Source organism: Pogoniulus pusillus, chromosome 4 (assembly GCF_015220805.1).
Source record: "Pogoniulus pusillus isolate bPogPus1 chromosome 4, bPogPus1.pri, whole genome shotgun sequence".
NCBI classification, from domain to species: domain Eukaryota; kingdom Metazoa; phylum Chordata; class Aves; order Piciformes; family Lybiidae; genus Pogoniulus; species Pogoniulus pusillus.
This window is the reverse complement of record NC_087267.1, coordinates 40,601,822-40,623,514: the sequence shown is the minus strand read 5'-3', so window position 1 is coordinate 40,623,514 and position 21,693 is coordinate 40,601,822. Positions and strand designations below refer to the sequence as shown.

General features: G+C 41.5%; 1 protein-coding gene across 10 annotated transcripts in view; it reads right to left on the bottom strand.

Annotated features, from left to right (window-relative positions):
• Positions 1-21,693, bottom strand: part of USP6NL (USP6 N-terminal like) — a 155,793-nt gene that overhangs the window by 34,349 nt on the left and 99,751 nt on the right. For all 10 annotated transcript variants that reach the window (XM_064142662.1, XM_064142666.1, XM_064142663.1 and 7 more), the window contains 4 exons: positions 10,012-10,119; positions 6,701-6,810; positions 3,981-4,029; positions 822-942 (listed from right to left, as the gene is read on the bottom strand). In XM_064142662.1, coding sequence (XP_063998732.1) covers positions 822-942; positions 3,981-4,029; positions 6,701-6,810; positions 10,012-10,119 — 388 coding nt within the window. The remainder of the gene's footprint in view (positions 1-821; positions 943-3,980; positions 4,030-6,700; positions 6,811-10,011; positions 10,120-21,693) is intronic.

Sequence of the window (21,693 nt, the reverse complement as noted above, 5' to 3'; positions counted from 1 at the left end):
GAAAGGAGGTGGAAGGGCGGTTGGGAGCCCCTCCTGGGGACTCAGGTTTCTGGGAGGGCTGTTGTGTTTCTGTATTACTTTTTAACTTGTATATTACTGTATGTAGCTGTATATACTGTAAATACCTGCTTGTATATTGTGCTAGCTGTAAATATAAAGCTTCATTCTATAATTTCCAGTTCAGCTGAGTCTAGTCTGGGTGATTTTATAAGAGCAGGGAAGTGGGTAACATCCAAACCATCACACCAAGACCTACAGCTTTTCTGAACCATCACATCAGCATCTACAAAAGATGCTGGAATCCTAGAGTCACTGTACCAATACCCATGGAGCATGCTACATTTGGCATGTAAAGTGAGAACTACCACTAACATAACCGTTAACAACACAGTGAGAACAGGAAAAGCTGTGCAAGGTAGAAAGAAAACCAAGAAATCCGAAGTTAATGCTAGACAAGTCCATTTTTTCACTACAGATTCCTGTCCTGTCAGATAACAGCACAGCCACAACACTTACACATTCTGTGTCAGGTTTCCATTACTATTTTCTTGCTATATGGATGTCTACAGAACCAGCTTTTAACTGGTTGCATTCCTTGAGAGATTAAGAGGAAAGGAGACCATCTAATTTTCATCAAGAACTATTTGAAAGGTATCACATATAAAAACAATTACTTACTATTATGGGTGTGAACTCCAGTAACATTCAATAACCCCTTAATACAAAACTTATGTCTTAGTTTGCCTTTAGAGATAGTTCCAAACTCAAATTATTTACAAGTTTGAAATTTAACATAGACTAAGCAACATGAAACTCCATACCATGCATAGCATGCTTTGGACCAGAGAGAAGCTTCACCAAGGCCCAGAAGGCATCTTCTTCATTCATGTACATAAGGAGTAATGCTGTGATCTGGCTCATTCCCTGACAGTATCCAACTTCCTGAAAATCAGACAGTGAAAGTATTACAATGCTGAAAACAAAAGCCTTAAAACTATGGACTCTTAGTTTTTTTCTTGAGCTAGTGGAGGAAAAGAGCATGCCTGTACTGACAGTCTAAGTTCTCCAATTATGACACCACCAAACACATTCATATTTAAACCAATTAGCAGTAGTGAGGCCACATCTCATATACTATGTCCAGTTTGGAGCCCCTCACTACAAGAAAGACACCAAGTTGCTGGAGTGTGTCCAGAGAACAGCAACAAAGCTGGTGAAGGGTCTAGAGAGCAGATCTTATGAGAAGTGTCTGAGGGAACTTGGATTGTTTAGTCTGGAGGAGAGGAGGCTGAGGGGAGACCTTACCAACTTTCTACAACTGCCTGAAAGGAGGTTTCAGTGAGGTGGGTGTTGGCCTCTTCTCCCTAGTATCAAGTGATAAAAGAGAGGAAATGGCCTGAAATTGTGCCAGGGGAGGTTTAGATTGAAGATTAGGAGAAATTTCTTTCAGTAAAGAGTAGTCAGGCATTGGAATAGGATGCCCAGGGAGGTGGTGGAGTTGCTGTCACTGGAGGTATTAAAAAAACGCTGACATGGCACTCTGGGACATGGTTTAATGGCTATGCTATGAACCTGATGATCTTAGAGGTGTTCCCTAACCAAAATGACTCTATAATTTAAAATACTGATTGATACAAGGAATGATGCATAACCCTGCCACTGAAAAGTAAGCTGAAAATCTTGAATGCTCATTAGAACTCTACTGGTGCACAAAATTGTTCTCAGTACTAATAATTTTAAGTAACTATCACCTTATTCTCAGAATTGATATGTTTTTCATTTAGTTGTAATTTGTATTTATTTTGGAGGAGGGGGTCTTGCTTCTTTTTGTTTGATAAGTGAGGGCACCATCTGACAAACACAGCATTCAAGACTGAGCAGTAAACCCACTCGGCTTCAGCAGCTCAGCACTAACGTTGTGTGGTAAAGCCAAAGTAAAAATGTTCAGTTGTTGCAAAACTGAACCTGAGTATTTCCTCTGCTACTAAGTTTTAATTTTATGGCAGAGATCAACTGACATTATCATTGAACTGCTCAGATAACCTCACTGGTAAGTATTTGTAAGGACAATGACTTAATTCGGGTTTATAAGAACTTTGTTCCAGAGATAAAACCAAAGCGTAGGAACTGTTACACATTAAGAGGAGAAAGGCAAAACCAGAAGTGCAAAATAAAAACCTCACTGCAGTATTCCTACCATCAGACTTCAACAGTTGATTTTAAACAATATTTTTCATGACTTGAAAATACTGGTCCAGTGTTCTATAGGGCACAGATAAGGGTCTTGCAGTGTTTTATCTCTCAGTGTATTACAGTTGCCTACAAGAACAGCTTAAGACAAAACAACAGATGAAAGATGACAAATTCCAGCCATGGTAATTCTTTTATGGGATGGCCATTTTAAGGAGACATAAAATGAACAGGACAGAAAGGATACATGTGCTAGTTTGAAGCAGGCTAGAAAGTTTTGGAGAAAAGAACTAGATTACAGGCTGTACAAGGAAAACAATAGTGATGTCTACTTTGCTTATAGGCTTGCTGAAATGTATAGGAACAAGAAATAAAAACATAGATAAGCACTCTCACTGGGGCTGCTGGCTGAGCTGCATCTTGCTCTCTAACCTCACCCTCCATTTTGGATTAATCCACTTTGCTTCCCAACCCCCATGGCCAAACCTCTATTCTTCCTTGGGACTGGGGTAAGGTTGAGAGGGGCAGGGGAAAGGTGAAGGGGTGGTTGAGAACCCCTCCTGGGGACAGTTGTGTTTCTGTATTACCTTTTATCTTGTATATTTCTGTCTATAACTGTATATGCTGTAAACATCTGCTTGTCTATTGTGCCAGCTGTAAATATAAGCTTCATTCATATTTCCAGAGCCAGCTGAGTCTAGTCTGGGTGATTTCTAAAGGGGGGAGGTGGGGGCAGGGAACACCCAAACCATCACAATACACTTCCTACAACTTTGAGTAGTACTTAAGAGTAACTGCTTAATTTTACTTTCTTCTTAATTTACTTCTGCATGGAATTTTAGGACGCTGCTGATGGATACAAAATGAAAGATATTCAAAAATGCACCAAACAGGCACAAGTAAGGAGGGGAAAGTGCATTAAACCCACAGTTAAAACTAGACATGATGGCATTTGTTTCTTATATTTTTACCACGTAGCCAAAAGACATTACAAAATACCCAAGCTTCTAATCCTCAAGATAGTCTAGAAACTCCACTCTAAGTAATCCTCATCCAGGACTGCAGCCAAGACTGAGGGTTAAGAAGCTGCAGTCTTTAAAACCATTTTCCACTTGTTAGAACCCTCCAGGTTATGAAATATTCCCATTATTGCAACATGCCTCTTTCTGCAGTGGTTTTTCCTTCTCATCATTCAACAAAACGGGAGATATGGAATAGGGTGGAGTCAGATCAGGGCAGCACAAATCAAATTTATTTGTTCTGATTAGATAGAACACTTGGCTTCAGTAGACTTGTTGTTCAGTCTGTTCAGCAAGGTACTTATAAGCAAGATGCTTTATTTTAAATTCAGCTCAAAAAAAGCAGCCTTCCACTACCTGAATGGAGCCTACCAGTGATAGGACAAAGGGCGATGGCTTGAAATTAGAGAACAGTAGATTTAGACTGGATGTTGGGAATAAGTTCTTTACCATGAGGGTGGTTTGCTCAGGGAGGCAGCTAAGGCTCCATCCTTGGAGATATGCAAGGTCAGGCTCAACAAGGCTCTGAATACCTGATCTAGTGGAGGATGTCCCTCCTCACTGCAGGGCATTGGACTAGATAACCTTCAGAGATCCCTTCCAACACAAACCATTCTATGACTTCATGAAATTATTTGTTTCTATGCACTTCCAAAGGTCCCTGAAATGTCTCCTTGGACCTTCTTTTAGGGAGAAAGAAGACACAGAATTGCAGATTATCTTGTTACAAGCTCAAAGAAACCATATTTGTGTGAAGGGTACACAACTTACCGTATTATATATGGAATATGCAGCTAAAACGTGGAACAGAGATTGTTGCCTGGAGAAATACAAGCAGAAAAGGAAAATTCTGTAATACAGTCTTTTGTAGAAACAGACAAACATAAAAATAGTGACCCTATGTTTTGAAAACCTGTTTCCCCAATTTTAGAACCAGATAAGCTATGCTTTACAATCATATGCACTTCTGATTTAGAAGTCAACATTATGTATTCGCAATTGTATGATGTTTTGTGTGCTGAAAGGTTTCAAACTATAGAGGAAAAAGAGTACTTTGAGAAGACAATGGAGTCAGAGCACCATTTTTACAGTAAGGTAAAGCGAAACACAAGATGAGCTACATTTCAGCACTTATTTACTCTGGATGCCAAGCTTTAAACACCCCAGACCTGATTTCTGTGCTTGCAGACACTAGCAGCTGTTACTAATTCCAAACAGAGATGTAGAAGTGTTGAAATACAGAAAGCAGCCACAGAGTTGTCTTCAATCTTGGCAGTCAAATTAAAGGCTGCTTTAGTGGCTGCTATGGTCAAACTGAAATAAAACAGTATCAATTCTGACTTGGCATCCTGGGCTCTGTTCTCCAAAGTGAAGTGATCTCCAATATACTGCAGAGTTACAAAGAGCTTTGTATAAGACCTTTACTTCCTGCAAAAACAGTCCAACTTAAAAAGGTATTAAGCTACTAAGTAGAACCAAAACAAACCCCCCCCCCCCCAAAAAAAAAACACCAAAAAAACCCAAACACCAACCAAAATGCCAAGAAATCCTGCAAAGCCCACCAGAACAAAACTCTGCTCTTCTCAAATTGAGTTATCAACGTTATGGTGGAAATTTCTCACCATGAATTTTTAAACTCACGCCTACTTATTGTGATTTGTTGGGGAGATCATTTGGAAACCTGAATGCCTATTTTCATCTACAACTGCAACTGCTAAATTTGAACTTTGAGTTTTCCTGCCTGTCCTTTTCTTCTGCATGTAACTCATCAAATGCATAGAAAAAGATAGTTGCCGGTTGAAAAAAGGCAAGCATAAGAAAAAGGCTGCATAATTTCTGTTGGGAAGAGGATTCATACTTGGAAAACTTTATCAAAGCATGTAGATGACGGCATTTTCATTTATCCTCCCACAGAACTGAACCTTAGCCATTCTTGAGTAAACAAAGTGAAGTGTAACCTAAAGATACTAAGGTGGAGTCCTGTATTACAAGGGCAAACTCAAAGGTCCCAAACACACAAGGGAACCTGACCACATGAAACTGAACATAAGAGCTCCATGTCATTCACAGGAAGATACATCAAATAATGGCAATTTTAGTACTATTTATACCACTAAAGACCTATAAAAGAACTAACTCTCAAAACCAGTCTATTTAAAAGTTAAACTATCACTTTACACAGGGGACTTTATTGCTACATGAAATGATTTCTGAAATTTTCATCAAGGCATCACTGAAAATGAGAAATATATGTACAGTAATTCCAAGACCTATTTCAAGTGTGAAATCTCTTTATGCAGCCAGAGGCTTTCCTGTGGGCTCTGAGGGCATGCTTACAACACAGCTACAGGGACTGGAGCTGGCTCTGCTCATGCTAACCCCAAACTGATGAGGTAGTGAGCTTCTGCTAACACCTAAAATGTGTACATAGAAACTAACTGAGGCCCAGAAGCCACAAAGTCATTTGATCATGGCACTGTGGCAGTATCACTGACAGGCAAGGCACGTGGGCTCAGGTACAGACAGCTCTGCACAAATGTATCTCAACTAGAGTGGCTGCACAGAAGAGCTGTCAGCTTGGGAATTTTGGCTTTGTACTCCATCATGTGTTGCAGCCATCAGAGAAATTCCCCATATTTAAAATCTGCCCACAAAATACCTAGAATAACAATATAAGAAAATGTTTGTTTTATTATCACATTCAAGTCCATAGCTCTGAGTATTGCTTCTTGAAAATAGCAGACTGCTGTAAAATCTGCCTTGGAAAGAAAAGGAGATTAAAAAAACAACTAATACAGAAAAAATACTCACTTTATCTCAGCAGGGTGCTGATGCTGCAAGCTAGCAATAATGCTGATGTTTCTATCTCCACTTATTTCACTATTAAGCATTTTTAAAGATGACAGCTGCCTAATATCCCTCACCCAATGACAGTAAAAATAAATATTGAAGGAAACCAAAAGCATTAAGGCCTACATTTGTAAATAACTAAATGCTCACATATAAAATGCTTCTTTATTTGGTTCTGAGTTAGATACTAAGAGAAGATGAATACAAAATCCAAAGGAAAAGTAAAATCTCTGGGAAGGTAAGAGTTACTAAAGATGTAAAGAGTAATACTGGTTTTCAAAATATCCAGTTAAATAAAATGGTTGAGTAATAAATCCTAATTCTTACTAGATTGGAATTCCCATTCTTACACATTTACAATATTTGAGACTTTTTTTAGTACACATGAAACAGGATTAGAACAGCTTAGAAATGGTGTCTTTGGAATGCTACTGACCACCTCACACTGACAGAAAACTAGTTAGCTGGAAGTACCCATCTAGGTTTACAGCAGTATGAGTAGCTACATCATTCCACATATCCAATCCTGATGTGAAAGTCTGGAGCTTCTACTCAACGTGCTTGCAGAAATTGAAGAGGCTTGAGGCAGATCAAAAGCCAGTTTTAAAAACAAGTAAATCCAAACCTTTTAATTGACTTACTTCACACCATATCTGTCTCGAAACATGATGTGATCTCTGTATGTTCGATTCACATCGAGATCTATTTGCCTGATGTCTGGCGAAGACCCCCGTGCTTGACACTTCAGTTTCTGGGAAAACAGGGAAGAACAGAAGCTTAAAACTGTGAACCTGTCTGACTGTACACCTGTAGTGAAGCATTTGCCATCTCATGATTTCAAGCATCTAATATAGAATAGCAACTCAGAAGACAGTAATTTTAAATTCCAAACTCTGTATATACAAATTCTACAGTCAGATACATTCACACACACACTAGAGACATAAAAAGATCAATCCCACAGTACACATTGTAGTGACACCTGCACTCAAGGCTATGTTTCAGCATTTCAAGTTTCTAACTGCTATTTCTCAGGTAGGCATATCACTGGAAAAAGACAGAAAGTGAGTTTTATTACTCAGGAACATGAACCTGATATGCAAGTGCAGCAGACTGGACTCTTGGCAAGTGATTAAGTGTGGTTTTCATACTATTCCTGCCTTTTTCTCTAAGCAGAATTAACAGCTACATAGCTGCCAGTTATTATCTAAGTGTAGGTAATGGGTATTTCTCTAGTCATTTCCTCTGTCTTTCTGTTCTGATGTCATTTAGTGGCAGAATAACTCTTCTTCAGCACTTGCTTTAATGTTTTATAATTAAATCCAGTTTTGCAGTTGAATACTTAGGAAGCCTGCACAGGTTACACTGCCACCTTCCTTTTTACACTTCCAACATCGTTCTCTTGACATTCATTCATTCATTCTCACTTCTGTCCCTATAAGCTGAGCTTACAAGACATTTCCAACTGTTTTCAACATGTTACTTGAAAAATACTTCATGAGTAGACATTATCAGAAAATGCCACAGTCAAAAGGCAGAACTCTGAAGATTCTGTTTTGAAGAAAATAAAAAAGTTTAAAGACAACAATAAGCAAAACAAAAGTACTGAATAGGGAGCAGCCATCTCTTCTCAGTCTGTTGAATACAACCAGATGCTTCAGGCACATCATCACAGTATCACCAAGGTCGGAAGAGACCTCACAGATCATCAAGTCCAACCCTTTACCACAGAGCTCAAGGCTAGACCATGGCACCAAGTGCCACATCCAATTCTGCCTTGAACAGCTCCAGGGACGGCGACTCCACCACCTCCCCTCCCCAGACAGCCCATTCCAGTGTCCAATGACTCTCTCAGTGAAGAACTTCCTCCTCACCTCAAGCCTAAATTTCCCCTGGCATAGCCTGAGGCTGTGTCCTCTTGTTCTGGTGCTGGCCACCTGAGAGAAGAGAGCAACCTCCTCCTGGCCACAACCACCCCTCAGGTAGTTGTAGACAGCAATAACCCCCTGAGCCTCCTCTTCTCCAGGCCAAACAATCCCAGCTCCCTCATCAAGAATTCCCTGTAAGTCATTGCACCAGTTGGCAACACAACTAGCACAACACTATCCACAATCTCAGCTTTTGTTTTTCAGTATAATTTGAAGTACTAAGAGCCAGAATGGTTTGTCTAACAAATAGAAAACAAGTGAAAATTTATATGTTTAAGGTAGCGTAAGGACCCAGAGCCTATACCTTGTTGGAATATGGGAAAAGAAGCAGCCTGAGTCCTTGCTATCACAGGAGCCTATAGTGTAAGTGAAAAGAAAGGGTACCTAGAGTCTGGGAAATGGAAAGGACAGAAGATTAAGAACTAGTAATTGCCCTTCACAGAGAATTGAAAGAAGCTCTTTAGCCTGCAGCAAAAGCAGGTATTTTCGTTCTAATTTTAAGGTGTACAATTTGTAAGTGATACTTGTAATGAGGAGTGTTAATATCACCTCAGGAAATGGGAAATAGAGAGCAGTAAAATGAGCTTATCTCAAATAAACAAGCTAGGACAATGCTGAAAGGAACTCTTTCTACTCCTGTGTAAGAACTACAAACACTTTTTAGTTTACAGTGACAGCATTAATCATTTTTGAAGACGAATCCACCTATTTTAAAAGATTCCAGTTTTATTCTTCTTTCTCACAACTACATTATTCAGCAGGAGCTCTGTTTTATCTCTTTGGGATCTGCCACTAGTCTTAGTGACACAATTTAAACATAATAATCAGGAAGAGCAGACTGTCAGACTAAAGAGCAATAAATAATGTAGGAAGAAGATCAAAGACATCAAAATTTAGGTGACATCAATGCCAAAATCAGTCTTCCTTCATGACCTTACGAGATTCTTTGTGTCTTGAGTAGACAAAGAATCAAGTCTCAGGTCCCAAAAAGCACTATTAGAAAATGCCAAACCCAAGTAAGGAAGGCATCTCCCTGAAACTCTGAACATTGTTTCTCTTAAAGACAGTGAACATTTAAATTCTTGTGGGACAAAATTCATACACTCCATGACATTAAATTACTTTTCTGTTACCTAAATTCTGCCTAGAATCCTTTAGGGATAGACAGAGAGGAAAACCCAGTTTTGAAGGATTCCATTCCGCTTCTGCCTCCTAGCCTGCATATGAAGCTTACTCTCAACTCTTGGATGTGAGGTTTATCTCCCCACACTCACAGGAAAAGCAGACTGCATAAGAAAGAATGTAAAGGAACACAAGTATAGTAATGCAGAGTTTGCTTTAACTGCTTCTCAGGGTGAGGGCAGAGGCTGGGGGTGTATCACAAAGCTGATTTTCTGTATATTCTAAGTAGGAGATATGGTTACATGGTTGATTTATGCCTGGAGAATGAAGAATTTTGTGAGGTTAAGATCCTGTCATCAGCTGTACCTCCAAGTACACCATCAAGTAACCACACAGTGATTTGTAAGGGGAATCTAAGCCTCTCTTGGAGATGGGATGGCAGAAAGATAGTCAGCTTATTCTGGCTTTTGCAAAATTAAAGCACCAACCTCCATCTCCTCCACAATACTGCAACTCCTCTTACTGATATTCAGCTAACAAGGTACTTCCATAAGAGACATCTCTCAAAGACCTGCAGTTTCAAAGTTTTCTGTCTTCTTACTGCGACAGGCATTTTTATTTTGGTTTGTTTTGCTTTCGGAAGGGCTTCTGCATGTATATGAGGACAGGAAAAGAAATGGAAAGAAAACCAAATTAATTACCCAAAAAAAAAAAAAAAGATGGGAATGTGCTTCTCAATACAAAGCTTCTTTCCTGGCTAAAACCAGCAGTAGAGTTCAATTCAATTTCTAATCTACATGGCATTTTTAGAACACTGTCTAACAATAAAAGCTTAATAAAGCCTGCAGTCCTACTAGCTGAAGTTGTTACAGTTAATAGTAATGGAAATTACATAAACTTACAGTATAAAAGTCTTTCATTTCTTCTTTCATTTTAGGGACATCAAGTAGTAAAGACCAGACTTGCCCTCTGAACTGCAGTGGAATTCCTTTATAAATTCTTCTATGAAACTGTAAAAATAAAAGAAGATAGAAATCCAGTATAATCTACAACAGTGAAGAAAAGGGAACAGTGACACATAATCTGCTAATGATAAAAGCAATGCAGTTACGGCAGTTGTCCTAGTAAAGGAATGAGCTGCAAAGGACAAAGTGTTCCAGTGTTTTTTGAGGAACTGGAAGTGTCCAGTGATGTCACCTGGGACCTCTGTTAACAGAACCAGCAGGGGCACAGCGAACAAAATGGACACACAGGCCAAAACATGACTCTGTGCAGGTAATGCTTACCAGTCAGGAGTTCAGCACACAAAAAGTCCTATCAAAATTATATCCCTTCTGCTGAGCAGCACTTAGTCTATACATATTGCAAACCACCCCAAATATTATAATCTGGACCCAAAAACTTTGATTGTTAGGAATGCAGTATTCCAAGACAAGCCACTAACAACTCACTGTAATTACAAACTATAAATGGGAGCGGTGAAAAGCCATCAACAACATCACAGTATCACAGTATCAGTATCATCAGGGTTGGAAGAAACCTCACAGATCATCAAGTCCAACCCTTTACCACAGAGCTCAAGGCTACACCATGGCACCAAGTGCCACGTCCAATCCTGCCTTGAACAGCCCCAGGGACGGCGACTCCACCACCTCCCCAGGCAGCCCATTCCAGCGTCCAATGACTCTCCCAGTGAAGAACTTTCTCCTCACCTCCAGCCTAAATCTCCCCTGGCGCAGCCTGAGGCTGTGTCCTCTCGTTCTGGTGCTGGCCACCTGAGAGAAGAGAGCAACCTCCTCCTGGCCACAACCACCCCTCAGGTAGTTGTAGACAGCAATAAGGTCACCCCTGAGCCTCCTCTTCTCCAGGCTAACCAATCCCAGCTCCCTCAGCCTCTCCTCGTAGGGCTGTGCTCAAGGCCTCTCACCAGCCTCATCGCCCTTCCCTGGACACGCTCAAGCATCTCAACATCCCTTCTAAACTGAGGGGCCCAGAACCGAACACATCAACTTGACCAGAGTCATTACAATTGACATGTCATTGCTCTTGCACTCTTATTCAGTGGTTTGTTCCTTTTTGGGCTTATTTGAACAAAACACTAACTAAAACATTCCTCAGTTACTTTCATGCTGCAGCATTCAGGAGCACTAAGACTTCTAAACACAGAAAGACAAACTAGCTGTTTAAAGTCTTGGGTTTATAAGCCAGGATAGACTCAAAACAAAGCCTGAGAGCAACTGAATCTTAGAAATTTTAAAAACACACCAAGAAATGTTATCCTCTTTCAGGAGACAGGTTTAAGAAAAGGAAAAATAAAGAACATGAACCTTTCTGAACTTCTTTTTTAATGATGGCAGAAGGAGGCAATTAGATTTAAATGGGCAGAAAACATACATGACCCCTCCCCACACAATTTCTTTGTAGTTAACCTACAATGAAAATGGGATCTTAAAAATTTCAGTTGATAAATCCATCATTTCCTCAAAGTTATGAAAGAAACATCCTCCTCAAATGATCCTTTTTTAATTCTTCACATATTTCATGCCTCCAGTTTGGGAGATTCATGAACCCTTCACCTGCTGTCATTTCCAAGCCTTCTGCTGTTTGGGATGTATCAGATTTGCAGCTGTGTTTTGGAACATGTAACTTTTACACAAGTAAGTTTATGTCTCTTTTTTGCCCCTTTTCCAAACAAAAAAAATTCTATTTACAGCAAGCCTGGAGGCTGTCCACAAATAAAATGTTATGCTTTTTAAAGAAAGTTTTTTCTGCTTTTATAACACAGTTATGGCAGTACAGTTTCCTCTGCAGGATAAAGAGCAATACACAGTGTTACAGAGCACCCTTCTCTACATCTGTATACCTAGATGTCAGCTCACACAGAGCATTTCAGTGTGTGTGAGCCAAAACACAAGGATAACTCCTTGCAGGAAAGAGAAGAATCCCATCTTTTGAAAGCCAAGGAACACCAACTGCAGTGAAGTCACCCTGAGAAGGGATTAGCCTGTCCACTGGAAAGCAGAATGAGTCAAGTCTGCAAAATCTGATCTAAGAACTTGAAAGAAAAGCAAATCTAAAAATGCAGTATTCTGTGTCTCCAGTGACACTGGACAGAGTTCAGAGAGCTATGAAAGGGAAAGAACTTGACGCCAGAGAATGAGGCCAGTCACTTTTCAGTGATGCACAGGGATAAGAGTAGATGGGCACAAACCAGAACACAGGCATTTCCACCTCAGTCATGACAGAGCACTGGAACAGGCTGCCCAGAGAGGTTGTGGAGTGTCCTCAAAAGAATTTTCAAAACCCACCTGGATGCAATCCTGTGCAAACTGCTCCAGGTGCACCTGCTGTAACAGAAGGATTGGACTTAACACCTTCTTTGCCTCAATCTTCACTAGTGGGACAGGTTGTCTCCAGGACAGCTGGACTCCTGAAGTGGCAGACGGAGTCAGGGACCAGTACAGTCCCCCTCTAATCCATGAGGAAGCAGTAAGGGACCTGATGCAACATTTGGATCCTCACAAGTCCATGGGACAGGATGGGATCCACCCTAGGGTGCTGAGAGAGCTGGCAGCTGAGCTGGCCAAGCCACTCTCCATCATTTATCAGCAGTTCTGGCTCACTGGAGAGGTCCCTAATGACTGGAAGCTGGCCAATGTGATACACATCCACAGGAAGGGTCGTAAGGAGGAGCCAGAAAACTACAGACCTGTGAGCCTGACCACAGTGCCAGGCAAGGGCACAGAACAGGTCATCTTGAGTGCCATCACAAAGCACCTACAGGATGGCCAAGGGATCAGGCCCAGCCAGCATGGGTTTAGGAAGGGCAGGTCCTGTCTCACTAACCTGATCTCCTTTTATGACCAGGTTCCCTGCCTGGTGAATGTGGGGAAGGCTGTGGATGTAGTCTACCTGGACTTGATCAAAGCTTTTGACACTGTCTGCCACAAGAAGCTCCTAGCCAAGCTGGCAGCTCACGGTTTGGGCAGATTCACTCTGTGCTGGATCAAGAACTGGCTGAATGTCAGAGCCCAGAGGGTGGTGGTGAATGGTGCCACATCCAGTTGGCAGCTGTCACTAGTGGTGTTCCCCAAGGATCAGTGCTGGGCCCACTCCTGTTCAATATCTTTATTGATGACCTGGACGAGGGGATTGAGTCCAGCATCAGTAAGTCTGCAGATGACACCAAGCTAGGAGCAGATGTTGATCTGTTGGAAGGTAGGAGAGCCCTGCAGAGGGACCTAGACAGGCTGGATGAGTGGGCAGAAGCCAACAGAATGACATTTAACAAGGCCAAGTGCAGGGTTCTGCACTTTGCCACAACAACCCCAAACAGCGACACAGGCTGGGGACTGAGTGGCTGGAAAGCAGCCAGGAGGAAAGGGACCTGGGGGTACTAACAGATAGTAGCTGAAGATGAGCCAGCAGTGTGCCCAGGTGGCCAAGAGAGCCAATGGCATCCTGGCCTGCATCAGGAACAGTGTAGCCAGTAGGACAAGGGAGGTTATTCTTCCCCTGTACTCAGCACTGCTCAGGCCACACCTTGAGTACTGTGTCCAGTTCTGGGCCTCTCAATTCAAGAGAGATGTTGAGGTGCTGGAAGGTGTCCAGAGAAGGGTGACAAAGCTGGTGAGGGGCCTGGAACACAAACCCTATGAGGAGAGGCTGAGGGAGCTGGGGTTGTTTAGCCTGGAGAAGAGGAGGCTCGGGAGGACCTCATTGCTGTCTACAACTACTTGAAGGGACACTGTAACCAGGTGGGGGTTAGCCTCTTCTACCAGGCAACCAGCAACAGAACAAGAGGACACAGTCTCAAGTTGTGCCAGGGAAAGTATGGACTGGATGTTAGGAGGAAGTTCTTCACAGAGAGAGTGATTGGCATTGGAATGGGCTGCCCAGGGAGGTAGTGGAGGCACCATCCCTGGAGGTGTTCAAGAAAAGCCTGGATGAGGCACTTAGTGCCATGGTCTAGTAGACTGGCTAGGGCTGGGTGCTAGGTTGGACTGGATGATCTTGGAGGTCTCTTCCAACCTGGTTGAGTCTATGATTCTATGACTAGATCCGGCAATCCCCACCTTGGGCAGGAGGAAACACACAAGAAGGGCAGGGGAACTCACACAATCTTCAGAGCAAAATTAATTTCTGATATTTACTCAATCAAAGACAATATAAAAGAGCAAACTGATTATTAGTTAACTGAGACTCTTTCCCATAAGCACACCATACTACTGCCCTCTGTTGTATTTCCTTATGTAATATAAGGTTAAAAAACACAGTGACAAATGTTGGGGTAGGGTCCAGCTGCTTGCAGAAACCTTCATCTGTTGTGTTCTTTCTAACTCAGGAAGTAAGAAAATTCAGCAAGCTACTTAACTTTTTTTTCTGCTTCTAGGATAATGAAATGAGTGAATCTTCAACAAATTCTGTAAAATTAAGGCTTTCTTAATAGCTCAAAATAAAATACAATTACATAAACTCAAGAGTTCAGGAAACAGTTGCATGAAAATCTGTATCATTCAACGAATGGCATCACAGAATCTGGGACTGGGAAACTTAATTCTCGTAGATATAATCATATAACTGAAATAAAAATACAGGTTTAAGTTCCGTATCACATCTAGGCTGATACTCAGCCAACAATAGCTGTCATAATTCTTTAATGTATTATTAATATCATTGATTCCAAGGAAGACAGGACAAATGGACACTAGATGAGGCTCTCTCATCTTGGAATTCAAAAGAAGCTTCTCATGCAGAAATAAATTGGAGCTTTCCAGCGTGTAAGAAGAGAATATACAGAATGAATTAAAAAGCTTACAAAGCATGACAGAAAAAATCCCTCTCACATGTGGGATACTCCAAATTAACTACTATCTTGATTACTGAAGTCTGTTACATTCAACATTCAATATGGCCCTCATGCAAAAAAACTAGAAAACATACAACCTACCCATCCCTCCCCTGGTCCCAAGCACTGTAGCACACAGAATCATAGAAGCAACCAGGTTGGAAGAGACCTCCAAGATCATCCAGGCCAACCTAGCACCCAGCCCTATCCAGTCATCTAGACCATGGCACTAAGTGCCTCATCCAGGGTTTGCTTGAACACCTCCAGAGACAGTGACTCCACCACCTCCCTGGGCAGCCCATTCCAAAGGCCAAACCAGCTTCCAGACAAGAAATAAGGCCACCTTCACACAGGAGTGGAAAGTGAACTGGCATCCTTACTTCTGCAATATATAAAACTGGTTTTCTTGAAAATAAGTTTTTCTTGGTTACGTCAAGAAGAGCTGCACAAGCAGCAGAGGGATTCTGCCACCTCAAAAAGAATCGGTGATGAGAAGCACAAGAATTAAAATCTGAAGGCTGACAAGAAAGTATCTTTATAATGAAAAGAAAGTATATTTATAAAGGCTGCTGCCTTTAGAGGCTCTTCAGCTGCTGTGGGTCACATAATGAAAAAGTCTATATACAAGAGTCATCCCATCTCTTTCAGAAGTATCTCAGGAATGCGAAGAAGGATCTTCATTAAGGCTCTGTGTTCAGACTCCAGACTAAGCAGAGACTTGATTATAATATTCTGTGTGAATACCAGAACAGCTGGAAATTGCAAGGTAGCCTGATTGTTTCTCTTCTTCCTTTCCCTCTCAATTTAGGCAACTTCAATCACAGAGAGATGAAGGCAGACAGCGAATGACAGAAATACTTTGGTGGAAATACTCAAATGGGAATAGAACATATAACAGTTTTATTTAATCTTTCCTTAGAGTTATGATCATACTAAGCCAGGAAGGATTTACTGTCTGTGGTGGTTGATTGCAGCCTGGATTATTAAGCAGTAGAATACAAATAGGAAATAAAAGCAGTAAGCTGAAGAAAGACCACACTGAAACATAAAACTTTGCTGCACCATGACACTTTCTGCGTAAGAAATGAGTGATGGGAAGATGAAAGCTTTGTTTTGACAAAAATCAATCATGCAAAGACACCAGGGCACTTACACACTTCAAAGGCAGGTGTCTGTAAGAATCATGATGACTGTATTGAAAAGATACCTAAATAATCACACAGGAATCAGGGAGTTTCACACACAAAGAGGAAGGCAGGCAGAACACCAGGAGGCCTTCATGGATGAACAAGGAGCTCCTGGACAAACTCAAACACAAAAAGGAGGCCCACAGAGGGTAGAAGCAAAAAAAGGTACCCTGAGGGGAATACAAATAAATTATTTGAACCCCCAGAGATCAGGTTAGGAGATCCAAAACCATGAGAGAATTAAGTCTAGCCAGGGACATCGAGGGCAAAATAAAACCCTCCTATAGTTACTTGGGTGATAAAAGGAATAGGGGAAATGCAGGCTCTCTCTGGAGGGAAATAGGAGACCTTGTTACCCAGAATGTGGAGAAGACCGAGGTACAAAGTGACCTTTTTGCCTCAGTCTCCACCAGCAAATGCTTCAGCCACACCACCCAAGTCAGAGAAGGCAAAAGCAGGGATTGGCAGAATGAAGAACCACCCACTGTACAAGATCAGGCTCAAGAATCTGAACATGCATATGTCCGTGGCACCCAATAAGATGCATCCATGGGTCCTGAGAGAGCTACTGGATGAAGGTACTAAGTTACTTCAAGATCACAAAGCAGATGCTTCTGGAAACTCTGCTAAGGCACAGAGAAAATAAGAAGGTGATCAGTGACAATGAGCATGGCTTCATTAAGGGCAAATTGTAGCTGATGAATTCGGTGGCCTACTTCAGTGGGATTACAGCATTGGTGGAAAAGCAAGTGGCATCATCTACCTGAACTTGTGCAAAGCATACAATGTTGTCCCACACAGCATCCTTGTCATAGAGTTGGAGGTGTTCAGGCAGATACCAGTGACAGGTAATGTTCTACAGGTGTTGGGACTGGGAATGACACTATTCATGCTCTTGTTAGCAACATGGACAGTGGAATGGAGTGCACCCTCAGTAAGCTTGCCAACAACACCAAGCTGTAGCATGGTCAACAAGTTGGAGGGAAGGGATACCATCCAGAGAGACTTTGACAAGCTTGAACAGTGGGTCTGTGCAACCTCATGAAGTTAAGTAACACCAAGTACAAGGTCCTGCACCCAGGGTGGATCAATCTCCAATCAATACATGCTGGAAAGTGAGTAGATTGAGTGCAGCCCTGAGGAAAACAACTTTTGGGGGGGTTGGATGACAAGAAGCTCAATATGACCTGGCAATGTGTGCTTGCAGACCAGAAAACCAGTTGTATCCCAGGCAGCATCAAAAGAAGTGTGGACAGCAGGTTGAGAGAGGCAACTCTATCCCTCTCTGCTGCTCTCATGAGAGCCCACCTGGTCTGTTATATTCAGCTCTGGGGCACACAACATCAGAAGGACACGGACCTGTTGGAGTGAGTTATGACAAGGACCACTGAGATAAGCAAAGGGCTCAAGCACCTCTCCCATGAAGCTAAGCCAAGAGAGTTAGTACTGTTTAGCCTGGAAAAAAGGCAGCAGCCTTCCAGTACTTAAAGGGGGCCTAAAGAAAGCTGGGGAGGGACTTATTACAATAGTATGTAGTAACAGGACAAGTGGAAATGGTTTCAATCTGGAAGAGAGCAGATTTAGATAAATGCAAGGCAGAAATTTCTCAATACAAGGGTGGTAAAACACTGGAAAACAGGTTGCCCAGATAAGTTGTGGATATAGCACCCTTGAAAGTGTTCAAGGCCAGGTTGCATGGGGCTTTGAGCAACCTTAATGTAGTGGAAGGTGTCCCTGCGCATAGCACTGGGACTAGAACTAAATGACCTTTAAGGTCACTTTCAATTCAAACCATTCTGCGATGCCACACAGCTATGGTGGTGTACACGAGTTGATTTTACTATGTCATCCTTCATTACTTCTAATAAAATATAATAGAGAGTGGCACATTTCTGGTCTCAGTGTGGCAACTCTTCCACCTCCTCATGGCCACACACTGCTGCCCTCCACTTACTCTCTCCAATCTCCTTTTTTTTTTTCCTTCTCTCAAGAACAGAATTTCTAATGGGAAAACAGTGTGAAGTTCCTAGAGTCCCAAACTGTCTCTTGAGAAAGTCTTCTGCAATAAAGATCAGAGAAGGATGTAAATAGAAGAGTCTCACACACACACTCAGTGGTAATGTTCTCTCATTAACTCTCCTCTTGAAGTTACGACGGCAAAAAATAAGGAAGCAACCTATAGGCAGCTCTGCAAGATTAAGCATGACAGTTTTGGATCATGTAATCAAAAGCATGGATTCATTTACAGTATGTGTACAGTATAAACACATTTCCTCAAGCCAAATTCCTCCCACCTGTATATTATGAGAGCTTATTACCAGTAGACTCTCTGAAGTCCTGTCCTTTGTAGACACCTGCTCTATCCCTAGGACCATCACCTTCTCTGACACTCCCTTGCCTTCTTTTAAGAACACAGGCATCTCAAGCATGCCATTTTCCAAACCCAAGCCATCACTGCAATTATAATTAATCATCATGCATCATTATTACTGCTGTTGTGCCTGTAACATTTCTTCAGTGGTGTTTCTAAACAAGGCCAATTTTAGGAGCAGCCTGACTGTCCAGAAAACATAGAATGCCAGGGGAACTGAGTCTTTGAAGATATAGGCTGTTTATTTTCTTCAGCAATTTGTTCCTTAACCACTTCAGCCAATCAAGTGAATACAGCAAGCAAGAGTCTGCAATTGTTCAGTACAGCTACTGCTTCCCTGCTTCAAGAAGGTGAGCAAGGAAAACTGGTGCATTCCTCCAACACACTTCTAGCTAAAAACTGTCTTTATTTTTCAGTTTTGTACAACAGTGAGAACATTACCAGGCATTTCAAAAAGAGCAGTGACAATGCCTGACTTCCCACTGCATGCTCAGGAGGAGGAGGAGGCTGATTCTTTATTCTGTATGTTCTGGTTCACTTACCACACAACATGAGAATAAACAAGGCAGAAAACACTCTTGGTTTTGAAGTCACATATGCTCCACCAGAGTACAACAATCAGTGAGAAATTTTCCTAGCCTCAAGCAAAGCTCATCCCCTTTATGAGCATATTGAATTATTCTTGTCACTATTTATAGCTCAGCCTATAATTTGTTACATGAACTGAAACTCTTTCTGCTCATTGACTTGCTCTGTCTTCTGCATGCTTGGTGACAGAGTATTGTTAAGTGTATCATGGACTGACATCACCAGTGGCTGAAGACAACACACAGCTGTTCTGTTACCTGAAAGGTATTTAACATTCTCTTTGTAAACAAAGTAGCTGTTACACAGGTTTTTGATCATCCCTTTGACTTGAGAACATACTTGCTCTTAAATTACCCACTCATCACAATAAAGAAACAAAGCCACCAGCGTTATGAGTTCCAGCTTCCCGTTCCAGGGAAGATGACAGAAGGGAAAGTAGGATTACAAGAAAAAACTTGGGAAACAAATTATTACTCTTTCATGCATTCATTTCATACTTTAAGAAAACTAATTTGCTAGCTTCTTACTTACACTCTCAAAAGCACTAACAACTGGCTTTGGTGTTTTCAACAAAAGTGAAGTTCAAGACATAGCCACTAGTCTCCAAACCACAGAAGGTAAGCAGATGCAATCACTAGGAGACATGCTGAGTAAATTTCTCCTCCAACTCAAATTACAGTCTCTCAGTGCCCAGCTCATCAGGCTAACAAGTGTTCTGGTCTCAGTTTCTCCCTTCAACATTTTCCACTTTGCACAGAGTAACTTACTAAAGCTAAAGGCTACTAAGGGAGTAAGCTAACATTGCAGGCCAGTCACCCAGGCAGTATCCTGGGATGCGTAACAGTTGTCCTGTAGCCTTCAACAACATAGAGCTGCATCAGCAGCAACAGAAAATAACAACAGAATACAAAATAGTAAACAGCAACTTTCAAGAGGGAATTTGAATTTTGAAACCTCATATTCTGTACATTATCCACCAAAAAGCCACAAGAACACTTAAGAAAACCTCCCCAACACAGTGCTGGAAAAACAGCCTCTTCCAGGATGCCTTTCCCCATCTGCAATTCTTCCATGATTTTAAAATGACCAAGACTCTAATTCCAACAAATAAACTACTGACATGAAAATCTCTGCTTAGCTCTTAGAGAAAAAGCACTTAGCACTAACAGCATACTGAACATAACCCAGCTTTTGTCAAAGCCCCCTGACCATTACCTATTGTCTATTGTAGGAGAAAAACAATTCTGTAACTAAAACTCCCTAAAACAATTTAAAGATTATTAATGGAAAATTCACTTCCTTAAAATTCACCTGCAGCTTCACATAGGAAAAAAACAAAGAAGTAAAATTAAGTCCAGAAATATTGGACAGTGTTAAGAAGCTGCCAGCAGACTTTAGTTTTTCCATCTTGATTCCAAAATAGAAAAAAGTTCATCATGGTATAAAGTTTTCTATTCAAAAGTAGATCTCATTCATACCACTGAAAGAATTCACTTCTCTGTGACTGTGAATGCCACTGAGATTGTGAATGCTGTGTGGTGTATTATTCACAGAAAAAACAGACTTATCCCAGGGTGAACAGGGCACTGAATGCTTTCCTATATATACTTCTCACTTTCTAACTTAGTACAACTCTACTTTTAAGCAACCAACTCTCTTAAGATATCCTAAGGTATCTGTGCTGGCAAGTCTGATAATTTCACTACCAAACTATGTGCCCTGTGTTATGACTAATCAGTTTCCTTGGAGAGTTTTCCAAGGCAGTTTGCACTGATCTATGACTGCATCCTGTCCTAGGCTGTTTGGTAAGCCTGGGCTGCCAAAAAAAAGAAAAAAAAAGAAGAAAAAAAAGAAGAAAAAAAAAAGAAAGGAAAAAAATGTAAAAAATTAAAAGAAAACAAATGGAAAAGAAAATTAAAATAAGAGAAAGGAAAGTAGAGATTATTAACCTAAACTTACAGAGCTTAATAAGAAATGCAAAAGAGTAACTTGAAATGTAAATATTAACTAGTATAATATTCAGCATACAAAGACACAAAAAAACTCAAGTTAAAGGTCCTAACCCTTGAAAGGAGATCTATGACTCCTGAGGAATTCAGCTATACCTTGTGTCCATTGCCCTTTGCCCTGTCATTGGGCAGCCCTGACAAGAGTCTGGCCCCAGCCTCTTGCTCCCCACAGGTCCTTGCGCTCTGCATTGATCAGATCCCCTCTAGGGCTGCTGTTTTCTAGGCTCAGACTCAGGACTCTCAGCCTTTGCTCCTCACAGAGCTGCTCCAGGTCCCTCAGCAGCTTTGCAGCCTCCCCAAGGCTCTCTCCAGCACAGTTCTCTATTGAACTGGGGAGCTCAAAACTGGACCCAGGACTCCAGGTGTGGTCTCTCTAGGGCAGAGTAAAGGGGGAGGAAAAACCTCCCTCTGTGACCTGCTGGCCACATTCTTCTTCCTGTACCCCAGAAGACCACTTGCCTTCTTGGCCATGAGAACACACTGCTGACTCGTGACTAACTTCTTGTCCCCTGGCACTCCCAGGTCCTTCCCTGCAGAGCTGCATGTCAAAGCAGCCACAATGACAGTGCTCTGCTACAGCA